Source organism: Fukomys damarensis, unplaced genomic scaffold (genome assembly GCF_012274545.1).
Source record: "Fukomys damarensis isolate Sample0158 unplaced genomic scaffold, DMR_v1.0_HiC HiC_scaffold_4, whole genome shotgun sequence".
Classification (NCBI taxonomy): domain Eukaryota; kingdom Metazoa; phylum Chordata; class Mammalia; order Rodentia; family Bathyergidae; genus Fukomys; species Fukomys damarensis.
The window spans coordinates 62,362,290-62,380,995 of record NW_022900916.1 but is presented as its reverse complement, the minus strand read 5'-3'; the positions used below and the strand labels follow the sequence as shown (position 1 = coordinate 62,380,995).

Genomic DNA, 18,706 nt, shown 5'->3' with positions numbered 1-18,706 from the left:
AAAAAAAAAAAAAAAAAAAAAAAAAAAAAAAAGTAAAATACCACCACTCTTGTCATTTTGGAAACTATGTATTTTTTCATAAAACTGTTATTATTATTTATTAAACTGTCTATTATTATTTGAAAACAAATACTTAAAACATTTTATCTTTCATTTTCCTTTCTAATATGGTAAATAAAACTAGATTAACTCCCATAAACAAATTCTTTGGGATCTTCTGCCTTTTGGAAAAGGGGTAATGACACCAAAAAGTGTGATGGCTACTGACCTGATCAAAACCCTCACTTTAAAGATGAAAAACAAGATGTGTGTGGTGGTGCACACTTGTACTCCCAGCATTCTGGGATCACAAGTTTGAGTCCAGTCTGGGTAACCTGAAGAATTACTTTAGGGTAACTGTCTCAAAATAAAAATTTTAAGGGCAGGATGGGGTAGGGACGTAGTTCAGTGTGAAGATATGGGTTCAATCCCCAGTACCACCAAATAACAATAATGACGATGACGATGAAGATGATGACAACTATCTGAGAGTTCTCTGAAAAACCACTTAAGATTCCACTTTCAGGAATATTTCTATTGTAAATATAAAGCCAAACAGTCTCTAAATTTTAATATCAGACTGACATTTAAGAAGTGTTTGGTGAAACAGAATCCTTGTTCTTTATTAATAATTCACAAAAATCATGGTCTCAAACATTAGTTCTTCAAAACAAAAAACCATTGCTTGACAAATAATGCATCAGTTACTCAGAAACATTCATAGGAAACCAACCTAATGAAAGTATCTCGAACAGCTTGTTCACTTGCTCCAATATATTTGCTGAGCAACTCTGGCCCCTATTAGGTAAAAAGAAGATAAGAGATATAGTTAAAAACAAAATATAACTGTGGTCTAAATGAATTATGGGTGCTTTTTAACATGATTAAATGAATACCTCTTTTTTTCTTTGTACCACAGATCAAACTCAGGACCCTGAGCTTGCCAGGCAGGTGAGGCGTATTTTGTTTTGTTTTGTTTTTTGAGACAGGTTCTTACTAGTTTAGGCTGGCTTCTAACTTGGGGCAACTCTCCTGCTTCAGCCTCCCAAGTGTTGGAACTATAGGTATGTGATACAACACCCAGTTTAAATGGATTTCTCTTAAATACCTTTTAAACTATGTCCTAGAAAAAAAGCTAATACCACAAGTTCTCTCCTCTGCCTACAACATCTGTCCCCCGATAGTCTCATCATTTGTGTTCTGACAAAATGCCACCTCTTTGGAAAAACCTTGCCTGACAATGCCATCTGTGACCAGCTCCAGTTACTCCAGGCCCTGAGCCTGCTCTCCTTCCTGCGTGGTCCTGACCAACCCTTGGCAGTAGATTTTAGACTGGGTATGTCTACCAGCTTAGAGGAGTGGGGCTACATAACTGCTGGTGAGTCACCTGTTTAGTTAGAGAAGTGGTAAATGGTTTAAGCAAGTCCCACCACTCTTCAATCTTTGTACATTCCAAAAATTAAGGAGAAAAACTTACCAATTCGTGTAGGAGTTGAAGAATGTATTGTCTTCCCTAAAAGTCAACTGAAATAACTTTCAAAACAAACTTCACTGGGCTGGGGACTTAGTTCAGTGGTGCCACTGCCTGTCTTGCAAATGCAAGGTCCTGAGTTTGACCCCCAGTACCAAAAACAAAACAAAACAAACAAACAAACTTTACTGTATAAACAAAATAAATAATGGGTATAATCTTTCCTTAAATTGGGATTTATTTTAAAACTGAGGTCTTAAAGTGATCTCTGGTAAAAAATGAAAAAAAAAAAAAAAAAAAAAAAAAAAATCACTGTCCACAAGAGACAAATTACTGAGCATGATATGGAACCAAGTTAGAGAATTCCTAAATTCTCAAGTCATTTTGACATCTACTAGTAAACTACTATTTAATATTTCTTCAATACAGTCACAGAACTGCAGGTTTAGGGAATGAGACAAGAATAACTAGGCCAACACATTAGACACAAGGCAGCATAGCAATGTCAGTGAAGGACCTTGTCTCTGACAGCTCTAGAACAATCTGAGACAATCAGCTTCCTCAGTCACCTCCCCTTTGATGATTCCCTAAGGGGGAGAGAGTCCTCCCTAGTGGAGCAATCTAACATTCACAGGCATTAATCTTGAAATGGTTTGAAAAACAGTGACACTACATTCCAGCGACAAGTACAAAAAGAGTATGGAGCTGGGCGTGGTGGCGCACGTCTATAAGCCCAGTACTCGGAAGGCTGAGGCTGGAGGATTGAGGAGTTCGAGGCCGTCCTGGGATACATAGTGAGTTCAAGGCCAACCCGAACTACATGGTGAGACCCTTTCTTTAAAAAAAAAACAGTACAGACCCGGGGATTTAGCTCAGTGGTGCCGCTGGCTGCCTGTAAGCACAAGGACCCAAGTTCGATCCCTGGCAAACACAAAAAAAGTACGGCCATAGTTATCTCCAAATTCAAGAAAAGAAAGCTAAGAAAATGAAATTTTAGTGTATAAGTCAATTCTGAATAAAGTCAGAATGCATGATTACTCTGCCTTGGAACCGAGCATCATGTGTAACTAACAGTGCTGAAGCTGGAAGCTGTGCCACTAGGAAACGAGCGCCCAGATCTTGGTGACAGCCGTGTGGAGAGGAGGCACCACCCAAATGGTCTGCAGCTCTAGCACCAGCTTACTCGGCCTCTGAAGAACCCAGACAAGCGTGACCTGAGCATGCCACGCAGCCAACAGGCATCGGAACCCTAACCAGCCCAGTGTCCTCCCTCCCGTCACCTCCAGCTCCTGCTTTTCTGGGAGTCTCCTTCCTTTAAGTCTACTTTCTACTTTTCTTTGAGTATTTAGTACAAATCTACTCACAATGCATGAGAATTTGCCTTAAGATAGAATATAAGAAGCAATACAAGAGAGAGAGAGGTGGGTTCATTCTTAATTTATTTTATTTATTTATTTATTTTTTTGTACTAGGGATCGAACTCGGGACTCTGCACTTGCAGGGCAGGCAGCTACACCACTGAGCTATATCCCTGGCCCCATTGTCAATTTTTTTTTTAAATTGAATTTATTGGTACATTCTAGGTAGACAGTACAGTTACATTCATCACTGGGATCTTGTACCTTTACATGCCAGGTCTTGGTTCTCATTTCCCATTGTCAATTTCTTATAGCTTTAGCTAATCGATGGACAACTGCTTCCTACCAGCTTTCCAAATTACAAAACATAAATAGTACTGCAAGGACACACAGAACAAGGAAACCCCACACATCACTGGTGGAGACATGAAGTGGTAGAGGTGCTGTGAAAAAGTCCGGCAGTTCTTCAGTAAATTAAAACAGGGAATTATCCTCTAACCCAATGGTTCTACTCATTACACACTCATGAGAAATGAAAACATATGGCTACACAGCAATTTGTACACGAATGTTTATAGCAACATTATTCAGAACAGCTAAATGGTGGATATAACCCCAATGTTTATCAACGATCACAGATGGATAAACACAGTCTGGTACTGGTGTGCAGTAATATATTATTCAGTCATGAAAAGGAATGAAGTATTGCTACATGACACAACTTGGATGATGCACGAAATACTACATGAAGTGAAAGAAGCCAGACACAAAAGGTCACATACTGCCTGATTTTCTTCCTATGAAATACACAGAACAGACAAATCCACAGAGAGAAGGCAGATTAACAGTGGCCAGGGAATAGGTAGAAGAGGGAATGGGATGGAAAATTTTGGTACCAGAGAGAGGAGGTGGTCACACAGCCTTGTAAATGTACTAAATGTCAATGAAGAGCACACCTTAAAATGGTTAACTGTATGTTATGTAAGTATCACCTCAACTAAAAAAGAGAAAAGGAAAATGCACACATACCTTGACACTAATAAAATTCATTCCACTCTCCCGAGCAACTACGCTAGCTAGTAAAGTTTTTCCTGTTCCAGGAGGACCATACAACAATATTCCTGTTCTCTGTCGTATGGGCAAGTTTGCAAACAATTCTGGGTACTGAAAAATATAAAAAGGGCCCAAGTATCAGTAGGTTGGAGCTGAAGATCAACACAGAGAAAAAAGCATTCAGATGGTAGTAACTACTGCCTTTACTAACAGCACCTAGTAGAACAATGAAATTGCTACTAATCAAAGAACTCCAAGGAACTACCAAGATTTTTCTCAATGGGATTATGAAATATATTCTGTATAAATGTACATAAATGCATCAGAATTCTTCCCACTTCTCTTTTTTTCTTTCTTTTTTTGCAGTGCTGAGGATTGAACCCAGAGTCTTCACACTGAAATACATCCCCAGCCCCCAAGTCACATCGCTGCCCAGGCTGGGCTTGAATTTACAATCCTTCTCAGCCTCCCAGAGTGCTGGGATTACAGGTCACCACCATACCTGGCTTACTTTAACAAAACATTATAAAAGTACTACATTAAGAAAATAAAGACCAGGGGCCTGGGATTTAGCTCAGTGGTGATGCCACCTGCAAGGTTCCAAGTTCGATCCCCAGTACAAAAAAACAAAAACAAAAATTAAAAAAAACAAAAGAAAATAAACACCAATCTTTTAACAAATATACTGCCTTCTACTTGAGTCACGGAACAAGCTATGGCAGTTGTGTAAATTCAAATATTTTCAATCAAAGAAAGAAAAGAAATAATAGAGAAGCAGGTGTAATGATTATAGACAGTAAAATCTCCTAAGAAGCTCAAGGGGGAATAGTGACAACCACTTGTCAACTACCTTCTACATCATCAACTGTGCTGAGAGCTAAAGTCCTTTGTGAAATGAGTCAAACATCAGACCACAGTCAACAGGGTCCTGGTCTCCTCTTGGGCGTCTTCCCTCCACTGCCTTCTTAGCTGAAAGAACCTCACACCCAGCACTTGTGCACAGGGTCTGCACACATCTGAGTGTTGACCTCTGGCACCCGGACATTAGCATCTGGGGTCAGGCAGCTGCTGACTGGCAACTCCACACCACGTTTTCACACAGTTTCACCCGATAGTCCTGGACTGCACTCAGTGTGTCCAAGCCCAGACAGTGACCATTCCAAGGTGAGGCCATGCAGCTACACGAGATCTCCTTACTCATTTCTTTACTTACTAGCTTGGGTCCCTGTTCTCATGCAACTATCCTTGCCTTGCAGAATCCAAACACACCACACCTCCTAGACGTCTTTTCCTAACATCTCTGAACAGAATCATCTACATCTGCCCTCTTATCCTGCCACCTACCTTGTTTATGCTCCCTGCAAACTCCTCCTTTCCAGAACATTCAGTGTCTAGAATTGTGACTTAATCCACCAGACCTGTGAACCTAGCTGACTCTTTCACCTTCTAGGTTATTCTTGTTTGTTTCTGCTCAAATCCCAGCAGATGGTTCATTTTGCTTTAGTATAATCTGAATGATTCAATCAAAACAGAAAGACGAAACTGACAGCTAAGCTTCTCCTTAGGACTTTCTGACAAGAAGTACACCGAATACCCTAAAAATCTGTTAAAATACCCAAAGTGGTGCTGGACACGTATCTGGAAATTTAGTAAATGCTTGTTTAATCAAACTGAGACCGGATAGCCCAACACGTGAAGCCAAAGCTTCTTTTTCTTTTTCCCTTCCTCCCTTCCTCTACTTCCCACCCCTTCCCTTTCTTTAAAGTACCTTGGCGGGCAGCTGAATTGTATCCATGAGTATCTGCCGAACTTCATGCAATCCACCAATTTTATCCCAACCGAGGTCTCTAGGTTTATGCAGGTTGACATTTCGCAGCGATGCCGGAATAAATCCTTTGAGAGCCTTTTGGAAGTCCAATGTTGTGAAAACTAATTCTGTTTAAAAATAATCAAAATTTCTTCTGGTAGTTATATATCAATGAATTTCCAAAATACACTATCATCTTAGCTGGAAATGTTAATTTTCTACTCAAGTAACAGGTTATTCAAATACTAAATGGAATATATTTAATTCTTGCGTCACTGCAGAGTAGAAAGTGGACTCCAAGTCCTGGTTTTCCATAACACATACCTTCCCTAGAAGATACGTGCTGACGAGAGAGACAGGAATGAACGGCTCGATCCACGAGCACTGTAAAATCTCTAGCCACAAATCCTTCAGTTTCTTTTGCTACATGCTGCAGGTCAAGATCAGGGAACTTGCTTATATCATAGCCCAGTTTATTCTTTATTATATGATACAAAATTTCATACCTCTGTTCCTAAAAGCAAAAAACTCAAATTATCAATGGTATTCAACTGTACATTGTAACAGTCAAGTTTTGCTTAACAATGGGGGTATGATCTGAGAAAGGCCTCATGAGGCAATTCATTGTGTGGGCACACCATAAACTAGCTACACAAAGCTCAAAGTACAAACTTCACAGGTACTGGCTAATCTCCGGGCTACACAGTGTGGCCTACTGCTCCACCAGACTGATTCTGCCAGACTGCCCTTCCTAGATGTATTCTGGCAGTATTTTCTCCCCCAATTCAGCTTGTGCACTTTCCACACATTCAGCTGTCTTCATGGCAACACTGACAGCCTCAGCCTTCAGTCTCACATCATAGAATGAATAATGATGCCCCTTGAGCTGTTTAAACCACAGCGAACAGCAGACTCAACAGCATAGTTAGGTCCCACTTTTTCTTTCAATATCACAAACAACTCTGCTCTGGCTGCATCACAGTGCTCAGCGGGGCATACTCCTGCATCTGGGCTGTAAACCGGGTCACTAAAGTTTCTCCAGGACCAGGGATTTAGCTCAGTGGTGCTGCCCCCTGGTACCAAAAAAACAAGTTTCTCCAGATCTGACACAGGGCCTCCTCAAATATTTGTTAGTCCTGTGGTCCTGCAGTGAAGCAGATCCTTTAACAACTTCTGTCACGTCGTCCTTATTCTTTTAGATTGTAGCTAAAATGGACTAGAATACACCTGACTGACTTTCCACCTCCGTGGTCCTGCATCACCTTTAATTTTGATTCCAGGCCAGTCACTTGTATGGCCTCTGTCTGGCAACATTAGCAGTGATACACTTAGGAGCCACAATGAGCAAAGTAACATGACATTAAATCAAGAAGAGAAAATGACACAGTCAAGGGACACGGCAGACCCAAGAGGGAAGCGTGCTGGTTTACAGTACACTATTTTTTTTTTAACAAGTAGGAGAAGCATACTCTAAAACAGTGATAAAAGAACAGTATAGGAAATATAAAACAGTAAGTCATTTGTTATCACTTTCAGGTATTGTGCCCTATACATAACAGCATGTAGTTTTTATTTGAGGTTACTGGAGATCAGACCCCAAGGGTGCTCCACCACTGAGTTATATCTCTAGTCTTCTTCCTTTTTATTCTGAGACTAAGGGGCTAAGTTATGCAGGTAGGCCTCAAACTTGCAATTCTGCCTCAGCCTCTCAGAGTGGAGATTACAGGCATGCCCCACTGGGCCTGGCTGTGCTGTACTCTGATATGAGTGGCAGCATAGGTCTGCTCACACCAGTACCACTAAGACACGCGGGGGACGTGTTGTGCTGGGTTGTTATGAGGGTGACAGCCGTGAATTCTCCAAGGTACAGGAAGCATTCTTTTTAACAGTTGCACCGGAACCATCATATATGTGATCCTTTGTTAGTCATTATGGGGCCCATGACCACATGTAACCGAAGAAAAGTCAGGCTAACAGAATTTATCCTGACAGAGCTGATTAGCGGTTGTCTGGGGATAACATCAAGAAGGGATGGATTGCAAAAGACACTACTACAGAATCGTGGGATGGATGGATATGTTTCCTAATATTTACAAATGTTAAAACTACTTAAGCTGTACAATTTATGTCAGTTTGTTGTACTTCTATTTTTTTTTTCCAGTTTTTTTCAGACAGGGTCTCATTATGTAGGTGAGACTGCCCTGGAACTCAATGTAGCGCATGTACAATTTATGTCAGTTTGTTGTACTTCTATTTTTTTTTTCCAGTTTTTTTCAGACAGGGTCTCATTATGTAGGTGAGACTGCCCTGGAACTCACTATGTAGCCCAGGCTGGTCTCAAACTCACAGCAGTCCTCCTGCCTCAGCCTCTCGAGTGCTGGGGTTACAGGCGTGCGCCACCATGCCCGGCTTTGTTGTACTTCTATTATTCCTCAGTGAAATTGTAAAAAAAAAAAAAAGTCACATTGATTTCAATTTCTTTCTACAGAAAAAAGCAGTTTTAGTAAAGGATGGCTTTTTTTAGAAATGTTTTTTTGTTCCTATAAAACACACTTCTAAAGACATATTCACCTAAGACATATTCAATGCCCAGTAATATTGCCATTCTGTTATACTTAAAATAAGATAAAAATATGTTTGCCAGTGTTATAACACTTCTTTCAGCTCACTGCCATAAAGCCCTTATGAGACTGGGTGTCTATAGGCCATATGCGCATTTTAAAAAGACATCTACCCACATTTCTCCCTTTTTTCCCCTTGTTCAGAAGAAATACTGTTTTTGGAAAAGTCATTTTCTTGGAAAATACATGGTATCATTTCAGATGGTTATAAATTACAATTCATGTGCCAAGTATAATATACACCAAATATTGCTCTTAAATGTTCTTAAGATCACTTAGAAGCATTAAGTTTAAAACTATAATTCATTAATAAAATTAAAAAATAATTTCCAAAAAGGGGAAACATTGCAATAATCTGTAAGTAGTGTATTACCTGATTAGGAGGCTGGATGTGCTGGACACACTGAAATATGTGAACTCCTTGAGCAGACACAAGTAAAGGATGCAGAGAATGCTGAAACTGGCTCGTGGCAATCAGTGCAACCAAACTTCCCATTGAAATAAACTCTTTGATCATATCACTCACAGCTAGAATTAAGCAAAACTCAGGATAAAGAACCACAACAATTTAAATTATCTATTAAAATAATGATAACCTAACACTGAACTTTCAGATGGGGCAGCTCCTCTGTGCTTTTAAAAAGTTAATCCATCCATTTAGTATGGAGAACCAAGCTCCATGTCATGTAATGTAGGTATAGGAGCTCCTGTAAACTCAAGACTGTGTGTGTACTCAGAACCATGTCTAGTGAGGTGCCTGACTCTGGGACCTTAAAAGGCAGTAACTGAATACAAAAAAGTCACATCTGGAATGAATACTCCAGAAGGGCAGTACATTTCTGGATTGTGTTCTGCTTATTAAGCAAAACACAGCTCCTATCTCTATGCATTTCTTTTTTTTTTGGCACTGGGGATCAAGCTTAGGTCCCTGCGCTTGTGAGGCAGGCAGTGGAACCACTGAGCTAAATTCCCGGCCCTCTCTATGAATTCCTCAGTAATCTCTTTTTACCCAAGGTCTTCCAAGGTTTGGAATAAAAAGGTTGGAACTGAAAACAGGTATCAGTACTATGAAATGGTATGTGAATCTTGATCTAGAAATTCCTAATGCTCTAAGCACTAGACTAACTGATCCAGGGCTTATGACTAGTTAATAGGAGTTTATATGTGATGCAGAATTCAAAATTTGAGATTAACACTAATTAATAATAATCCAAGCCACTCCAGTTACATTTTATATCTATCTCAGCTTTCAGGAGCCATAAGGCAGATCAGCACTTGCCAAGCCCTGCAGCCTCACTGCCCCATCAGTCCTTTACTTGTATCAATGACATACTTCCCACCATACCGCCAACTCTTCTACCTCTGTATCCTTCCTTGTGAACCATACCTCTTTTCCCTCTTCATTAGCATGACACTACTTTATGCTACTTTCTATCCCTCCACCAAAACTCAGCTCAGAAATCAACTCCCCCCAAAAGCCTTCCTTGCTAACTCACCTCCAATTCAGGATCTATGCTGTCAAAGTACACTTCAAATATAGTACATCCTACCAAGTGCTAGTCGATCACCCTGTTCCATTAGTTTAGCTCTCACAGTCCCACTGACTGACCTGAAAACCAGAAGAATATCTGTACATAGATACAAGACAACCCATTGCAACCCAGAAAGGGCACACAACACATGGTAGCTATGGTTGTTATTAGCAGTCTGTACTAAAATTATGTTTCCTTTTTTCCCCCTTGACTTTGAATATACATAAACATTTGACAAATATCTGTCAAATGAACAAAAGAAAGGGTAAATCTGTAAACAACTTCTAAGTAGTAAAAAAGAACAAACAGGCCACTAAAGTCTAACAATGGGATGGTGTTTTTTTCACATTGTTCATTCTCTACCAACTTTGCTAACGCAGAAGCTGCAATACGCTACACTACGAGAGGACTCAAAACAAAACAGGAGAGGATAAGGACTGTTCTCTGAGGAGAGCAGATTTACATCAAGGCTAACAACACTAAGAAGAGAAGAAGGCCTCTGGCCAGTGGAGGACGAGTTACCGTGTGCGAGACGCTGGCTCTGCACTGCCTCAGGACTGTGCTCCTGTTCTGGGGCGGCGGGCAGTCCAGCAACAAAGTCCAGGTCGTCCAGCAGAACCACAGAGGGCTGCCTCCACACTGCCTCTGAGAAGGCTATCCACAGGGCTTTCTCTACATATTCGAGCCTTTTTCCTTAACATAGAAAACATGGTTTCAGTGTTATTTCAGTGTTGGAAAAGTTCAGGCTACCCTTCTGAAAGCATTCAGAGCATGATACAGACTAAAGTACAAATATTTAATCCATATCTTATTAATGCACCAGTCACAGAGACTTGTTAATCGTTGGCATAGTTTAACTACTACAGCCTCACTGGAGTTAGTAAAGCACCAAATTTTATGACTGCTATGATTTCTATATGTACCCAGTCTCATTTTGTAGAGAATTTCACCTGGCTTATATAAGATAGCAAAATAAGAACAGTACTCAGGAAAACACAGACAAGAATAAAGGATCAAGATCCAGGGGAAATCAAATACAAATGTGGCCACCTAGAGATCCTAGAGTTGCTATATCTGAATAAAAATTTGAAGCCAAATTTGCTAGAGAGTTACAAAGTTTTAAACTTCAAAGAACAAAACACACAGGCCGGGGGAGTTAGTTCAGTAGTTCTGCCACCTGCCTTGCAAGGACAAGGACCAGAGTTCGATCCCCGGTACCAAACAAACAAATGAACAGAAAACATATAAATTCATAAGAAAATGTAAAAATGTTATATGCCTCAAAATTAAAATTTTCTCATGAGGCCTTAAGTAGGACTCTGAAAGATAAAGAGTACATCTAGAACCTCTCTTATCACAAATGAAGTGATAGATTTGCAGAAACTATTTCACAGTTTCTTATTATGTACTAGATTAAAAACTGAGATATAATGATTATTTGGTAGTGGTAGCTGAGGGAAAAATAACTGCTCGAAGTATCATCTTCTCAAACTCTTGCTCTAACTGAACAGATAACAATATAAATGTTACAAACTTTAAAATACACAAATGTGTTTTATTATAAAGGGTGATTCTCCTCTTTGCTGTCCACACACTCTCGCCCTACCCGGAGGCAACCGCAATTCAGAGATCATGAACACCCAGTAGCGTATATCCCAAATATGCTCTCAGAGTGGATACACTGACCTTTCCAGGGAAACAGTCTACAAAGAGTTTTGACTAGGAGAATAGGCCCCAAGCAACTATTAGAAAAGTTTTAGAAATTCTATCAATAACATGGAAAGCCAGACTTAAAACCTCTACGGATTTTCAAAGATTGTGATACACAGAAAGTTAAAAATGAGACAACATCGCTATTTATTAGACTACCAGCATTAATGATATTCTTGACTACCGGAAAGGGGCTTTCTGTAGGGTTTTCCATACTCATACCTTTCAAAGCTTTACAGTCAACTATTTCCATATGGGCATCCAGTGTGTCACAGGCTTCTTTACAGACTGCTTTGGCGAAAGTGGTTTTTCCACTTCCCTAAAAAATAAGTGCTTCATCAGAACTCTTGATACACTCAGTCACAGAAACAGTTTTTATTGCTGTGGCACCCACCAAGCCTCATTCTTCAGGAAGTATATGCTGGTCTGTTGCTGTGTGGGATTGATTCTGTGTTTCTAAAACCTGGCTCTTTTCCTTTAGTTGCTAATGTGCAGGAGCAGACTATATCCTATGCTCACTACAATGCACACACAGATAACTTGCTAGTTAAAACAGCCACTAATATTTTTAAACTTTCACTAATATATGCTTGTGATATATAATAATTACATTTGTTTTGGGAAATTGGTAATTACATGTAGCACGTCTTGAACATTTTTACTCCCTTCCTCCCACCTTTACTCTCCTCACTACCCTGGATCCCCTTCCCATCTCCAAAAACTCATATAAGAGAAACTATATGATATTTAATCTTTTGTGTCAGATTTATTTCACTTAGCCAGGGGCCAGAGTTTTAGCTCAGGGGTACCGCAGCCTGCTTTGCAAGTGCAAGGACCTGAGTTTGATCCCGGTACCAAAACAAAAAAATATAAACAACAGCAGCAACAGAAACAAAAACAAAAACACAAAAAAACAAAAAAAGGCAAAGTAGCACTTAGCTTTATGCTCTCAAGATCTATCCATTTTCCTGAAATGACTCAAATTTATTCTTCTTTATGGCTGAGTAGCACTACGTTGTGTGTGTGTGTGTGTATAGTATATATATATATATATATAAAACATTTTTTAAAATCGGTATATGCTTGATACATAATAACAATATTTACCTTGGACTAAGGCATAAATACCCTATGTCAAACATTTGTTTCTACTTCTGTCAATTCTCCCCTACCCTTTCCATCAACAGATCCCCTTTCCATCTCCATAAAGCCTACCTCCCTGTTTCCTATCATCTATCTTTTATTTTGCTCCTAAATTATTAATCATCTGGCCTTCTCCTATTAGAGAAAGCATGCTGTATTTAACTTTTGTGTCTATTTCACTCAGCATTATGGTCTTAAGATGTACTCATCTTCCTACAAATGACTCACATTTATCCTTCTTTATGAATTAGTACTCCTGTTGATAGGCTACTCCAAAATTTAGCTATATTATGAATTGTGCTGTTATAAACAAAGGAATGCATAAACCACAGTAATATGATGTCTTTAACTTGTCCAGGAAGCTACAAAGAAGAGGTATAGCTGGGTCAAATGCAATTTTTTTTTTGAGACATTTCCATGCTGATTTCTAAAGTGGTTGTAACTTTCATTTCCACCAACAATGTAGATGGGTTCCTTTCTCCCCACAACCTTGTGAGCATTTGCTGGTTTTTGAGTTCTTGATAATAGGCATTCTTTCTGGAGTAAGATGGAATCTCAGTGTTGTTTTAATTTGCATTTCTCTAATGGCCAAAGATGCCGAGCATTTTTTCATGTACTCATTGACTATCTGTTTTTTTTTTTGGTACCAGAGATCCAAATCAGGACCTTGCGCTTGCAAGGCAGGCGGGGTGCCACTGAGCTAAATCCCCAGCCCAACCATCTGTACTTCTCCTGAGAAGTATATATTCATTTCAATTGCCCATTTTTGAATTGTGTCTTTTATAATGGAGGGTCTAATTGTTTTGAGTTCTTCACGTATTCTAGATCAGTGATGGTGAACCTTTTAGACTGAGTGCCAAACTGCAACCCAAAAGCCACCAAGTGCCAATAGTATAATTAAACCTTAATACTGAAGTTTTAGTTTACAAAAATAACTCCACATTAACATTTTTTGTCTTAAAAGAAAAATACAGTAACACATGTTCCATAGGTTTACCACTGTTCTAGATGTTCTTCTGAGTAGTTGGCAAAAATTTTTTTTCCATTCTGTAGGTTGTCTTTTCACTGTTGTTTCCTTTTCTTTGCAGAAGTTTTCATTTTATATAATCCTATTTGTTGATTCTTGATTATTTCTTGTGCAATGGGGGTTCTGTTTAGAAAGTCCTTGTCTATGCCTAGTCTTTGTTTTTATATTTAGGTTTTAAAAATATATATTTTAATACAAGGCCAGAGATAGGTCTAGGTTCACTCTTTTTTTTTTTTGGTACCAGGGATCAAACTCAGGACTTTGCACTTAGGAGGCAGGCGGTGGCACCACTGAGCTAAATCCTTGGCCCTAGGATATTCTTTTCTGCACATGGATAACCAATTTTCCAGCACCATTTGTTAAAGAGGCTGTTTTTTCTCCAACACGTTTTTGACCCCTTTGTTAAAGGTGGCCGAAGGGCTGTTTCTGCAACCTCAATTCCATTTCATTGGTTAACATGTCTTTTTTAGTCAGTACCACAGTTTTAATTTACGTGGCTTTGTAGTATAAAGAAATACGAAAATTTGAAATGTTTTGTAATGCCTCCTTCTTTGCTCTTTTTGGTCAAGACTGCTTTGACTATTCTGGGTCTTTCCTCATTCCATGTAAATTTTAGGATTTTTTTCAGTTTTGTGAAGAATGTTGCTAGTATTTTGATTGGAATTGCATTAAATTTATGTATCATTTTTGGTAAGATGGTCATTTTGACAATATTGATTCTGCCTGTCCAGGAACAGGAAATGTTTATTTTCTAATGTCTTTTTCAGTGCTCACTTCGGCAGCACATGTACTTTTTCAATCTCTTTCTTCATAGTCCCATAGTTTTATTATAAAGGTCTTTCTCTTCCTTGGTTAGGCTGATTCCGAGGTATTTAATTTTCTGAAGCATCTGTGGATTTAGTTATTTTCCTGATTTCTTTCTCTTTGAGTTCAGTGTTGGTGTAAAGGCATGTTATTGATGTTTGTGTGTGGATTTGATCCTGCCACTCTGTTGAATTCATTAGTTCTAAGTCTTCTGTTGGAGTTTTTGTGTTTCTATTTCAAGGGTCCTCTCATCCCCATGTAAGGACAGTCTGACTTCTTCCTTTCCTGTTAGTATCCCTTTTATTTTTCTCTCTTGCTTGATTGCTCTGGCTAAAGTGTAAAGTATTACACTGAACAGAAGTGGTGATAGCAGACATCCTTGTCTAGGCTTGGAAAGCTTTCAGTTTTTCTCCATTTAGTATGAGGTTGGCAGTGGGTTTCTCCTAAATGGCTTTTAGGTAAGGGTTTTCTATACCTATTTTCATCATTTTTTAAAAATCATGAATGGATGTTGGATTTTATCAAAGGATTCTGCAATGATATGTGATTTTTATACTTAGTTCTATTTATGCTGCATATTACATTTAATGATTTATATGGTTCAACCAACCATTCTTACACGCCTGGAATGAAGCTGACTTTGTCATAATATGTTTTTTTAATGACTTAGTGCAATCTGTCTGCCAAGTATCTTATTGAAGATTTTTGTACCCTATCTTCCTTAAGGAAATGTAGTCGTTAATACTTAAAATCTTTAAAAATAGGTAATGCTTACTGTTACTAGAAGGGAATAATAAATATATTAAATAAGTTTTCTAGGTAAATGAAACATATTCCCATTTAATTTCAAAGTTTTCAGTGGAAAAAAACTTAATTCATTCATTTCTCTATTGCCTTACATTAATTTTAAATAGCACATATTGATATGGTCATTGTGACCACCAACTAGTGTACAAAACTTTCAAACTATTAAGGTTTTAATCCAATGTGCATTTTTTTAAAGTAAAAGCTTAGTTTTCTCTCATTAAAAAATATGTAGAATAATTGTATTTGCACAAGGTTAAAAAATCTATAAACACCTTCCCTACAGAAGTAATTACTGTTAATTCTTCTGATGTTTATAATCACTGACACTCCCTATTTTATGTAAATGTATAAAACAGCTAGTGTTGTAATCTGATTATTTTACTTAATGGTAAATCACTGTCTTCTTCCCATGTCAACAATATAGAACCTCACTGGCTCCCTAGTACAGCACCACTGTGTATGCACTGAACCATATGTTTAACAAGGGCCATACCAAACCTATGTATTGCACAAGTCCCTTCTGGTATGTGTGTCTGTCTGTATGCATTACTTCCATTTTTAACTATTATAAAGTCAAAACAAATATCCACACACATGTAAGTTTACTAATTTGTCAGGTTATAGCCTTAGAATTTCTAGAAGTGGAATTGTGACATCAAAAGGTATTCATATTTAAGATTTGCTAAACACTGGTATTGTTTCTTAACAAGATCGAATCTGGTAGGTATTTTTAATTCTTTTCTTACCAATTTCTTTCAATCTCCTATTATTTTTTACCATTGTCATTTGTGTAGATCCAATAGCCTGGCATCAGTTCTAATATTTTGTTTTGATTACTACAGTAGAGAAAAATCCAGGCTTAATATATGAAGCCTGAAAATCTTGAGGCATTCAATGAATACATACTATCATTATTATATTTTTGTATTACATAAGCACCATATTTAAATTAATGGGCATATTTAAATTAGGGGTGCTGGGGTATAGATACCACCTGTCATCATCATCTGCTTAGTCCAAGGGGCTCTCTGCTAACTCAAAGTAATTCACATTGGATGGCACTTTTCAGTTTAGAAAGCTTTTCATATACATTATCTTCATTAAATGCAATTAATCCCACGAACACAGATGAGCCACTAAAACGTAACACTTCAACTATAATCAGTAAGTGCACGAGAGGTGGGATGCAAACTTGGGTCTTCTGCTTGCTCTCCCTATTCACTTTGCTACTTGGGAAGTCTGGCACCTTAGTCAGTGCGGTATATTACCTTTCAAGAACTGCTGTCATCCCAGTACTCAGGAAGCTGAGGCAGGATGACTGCTGCGAGTTCGAGGCCAGCCTGGGCTACACAGTGAGTTCAAGGCTGGCCTAAACTACATATAGCAAGACCTTGTCTCAAAAAAACAACAAAAGAATAAATAGATAGACAGTTGGATATTCCCAGACTGCCATGCCAAGTGAAATAAGCCAGACTCAGAAAGATAAATATTGCATGTTTTCACTTACATGAGAAACCTAAAATATAAATAAATGAATAGCAGAGATGACAGGAAACCGTAAGACACACTCTTGGTGATGGGGAAGGGAAGAGGGGGAGAAAGAATGGGGAAAAAGGATTAAAAATGATCAGATACGTCACACGCATGTACCAATCTACCAAAATGAACCTGATGATTGTGTATTACACACTTGCTCTAATAAAAAAAGTTTGAAAGTTTACCATGATAATTCATTCTGAAATGACAGGGATAATTAAAACCATGGTTTATATTTACATGTCCCCAGAGCCTCATGCGCTCACAGGCTGGGCTTTTGGAAGAGGACTGAACCATGGGAGTGCTATAGCTGACTGGCCATTGGAGACAAGGCCTTATGAGGGAGAGATCCAGAAGGGTGTCCTGCCCTCCCTGGGTCCTCCTTTCTTCTCTGTCTGACCCCAACATGTGAGCAGCTTTCCTCTGCCCAGGCCCTATGCCATGACGTTTCTAGGTTTAAGCCTGCCAAACATAGACTAAAACTACAGAAATCTGAGTCAAAATAAACCTCTCCTCCTGTAAGTTTTAGCTGTTGGGTATTTTGTCCCAGTGACAAGGAAAATGACTAAGACATTTGAAACCACAGACAGAGAATGAGTCGTGGCTATGTTTTAAGCAACAATTAGAAGTAACTGGGCTAGTAACAGAAAAACGTTATTAAAATAAGTGAAGCCACACATTTACATTTTTTTTTGGTACCAGGGATCGAAATTGGGTCCTTGCTCTTGCGAGGCAGGAGTGGAACCACTGAGCTAAATCCCACCCCCTAGACATTTACATTTTTGAATTAAATTCTTGAATTTTTGAATTAAAGTAGAAAGACAAAAACCATACTTATCCTTAAAAACATGTCATTGGTACAGAATAACACAGGAAGCCCTTTTAAAAGGTCAGGAACCTCAAGTGAGACAGTCAGAGATTAAAAAGAAAGAAAATGGACTGAGGAGGAGGCAGTTTAGTGGTAAACTGTCTGTTTAGCAAACAGGACACCCCGAGTTTGATTCCCAGCACAGCAAAAATAACAAAAAAGCAAATCTTCAATGTCAGGAAACAGGATCTCACAACAGATCCTGATCTGCAGGGATTTAAGGCTAACAAGAGAAAACTTTATGCTTAGAAATGTGACACTGTTGAAGATTTGGACCAAATCCTTGAAAGCCACCAAGTACCCATCAGACAAGATGAAATAGATTATCTGAGTAGTCCCAGAAACATTAAGAATTGAATTTTTAATTAAGCTAATGATAAAGGCATCTTCAGGTTTGGTTTCAATGGGAAATTTACCAAATGTTTAAAGAATAAATATCAATTTTATAAAGTATCTTCCAAAGAGGGCCAGGGATTTAGCTCAGTGGTTCTGCTGCCTGCCTCTCAAGCACAAGGCCCCGAGTTCGATCCCTGGTACCAAAAAAACAAAGCTTCCAAAGAAGAGAAGAGAACATTTTCCAACTCATTTCATGAGACCAGTATTATTGCCCTACTAGTAGAAGCAGACAGACAGTTCAAAAACAGAAAACCACAGACTAATATTTCTCATAAAACTTAGATGCAAAACAATCAGCAAATCAGAACTCAACAATGTATAAAAAACAATATACCATGTCCAAGTAGGATCTGTCACAGTGTGTAAGACTAATTCAACTTTGAAAAATCAACCCTGTCAATACCCTATCAATAGTCCAAAAAAGAAAAATATCAACTGACAGAAAAATGGCATGAATATCAGTCTTACTCAACTTACCTAAAAGCAGGCACACAAAAATATTAATGAATAAAAGAGTGCTTTCTCTATGTTGTA

At 38.5% G+C, this 18,706-nt stretch overlaps 1 protein-coding gene across 5 annotated transcripts in view; it reads right to left on the bottom strand.

The window, feature by feature from the left end:
* The window catches only part of Pex1 (peroxisomal biogenesis factor 1), a 68,007-nt gene that overhangs the window by 32,628 nt on the left and 16,673 nt on the right, over positions 1 to 18,706 (bottom strand). For 4 of the 5 annotated variants that reach the window (XR_004515185.1, XR_004515184.1, XM_010603473.3 and 1 more), the window contains exons 11-17: positions 11,814 to 11,910; positions 10,404 to 10,574; positions 8,723 to 8,877; positions 6,053 to 6,242; positions 5,690 to 5,856; positions 3,898 to 4,032; positions 773 to 837 (exon numbers count right to left, since the gene is read on the bottom strand). Coding sequence is in view for 3 of the 5 variants with exons in the window: in XM_010603473.3 (XP_010601775.1) it covers positions 773 to 837; positions 3,898 to 4,032; positions 5,690 to 5,856; positions 6,053 to 6,242; positions 8,723 to 8,877; positions 10,404 to 10,574; positions 11,814 to 11,910 (980 nt within the window). In the remaining 2 variants the exon portion in view is untranslated. The remainder of the gene's footprint in view (positions 1 to 772; positions 838 to 3,897; positions 4,033 to 5,689; positions 5,857 to 6,052; positions 6,243 to 8,722; positions 8,878 to 10,403; positions 10,575 to 11,813; positions 11,911 to 18,706) is intronic. The other variant, XM_010603472.3, reaches the window with a different exon arrangement.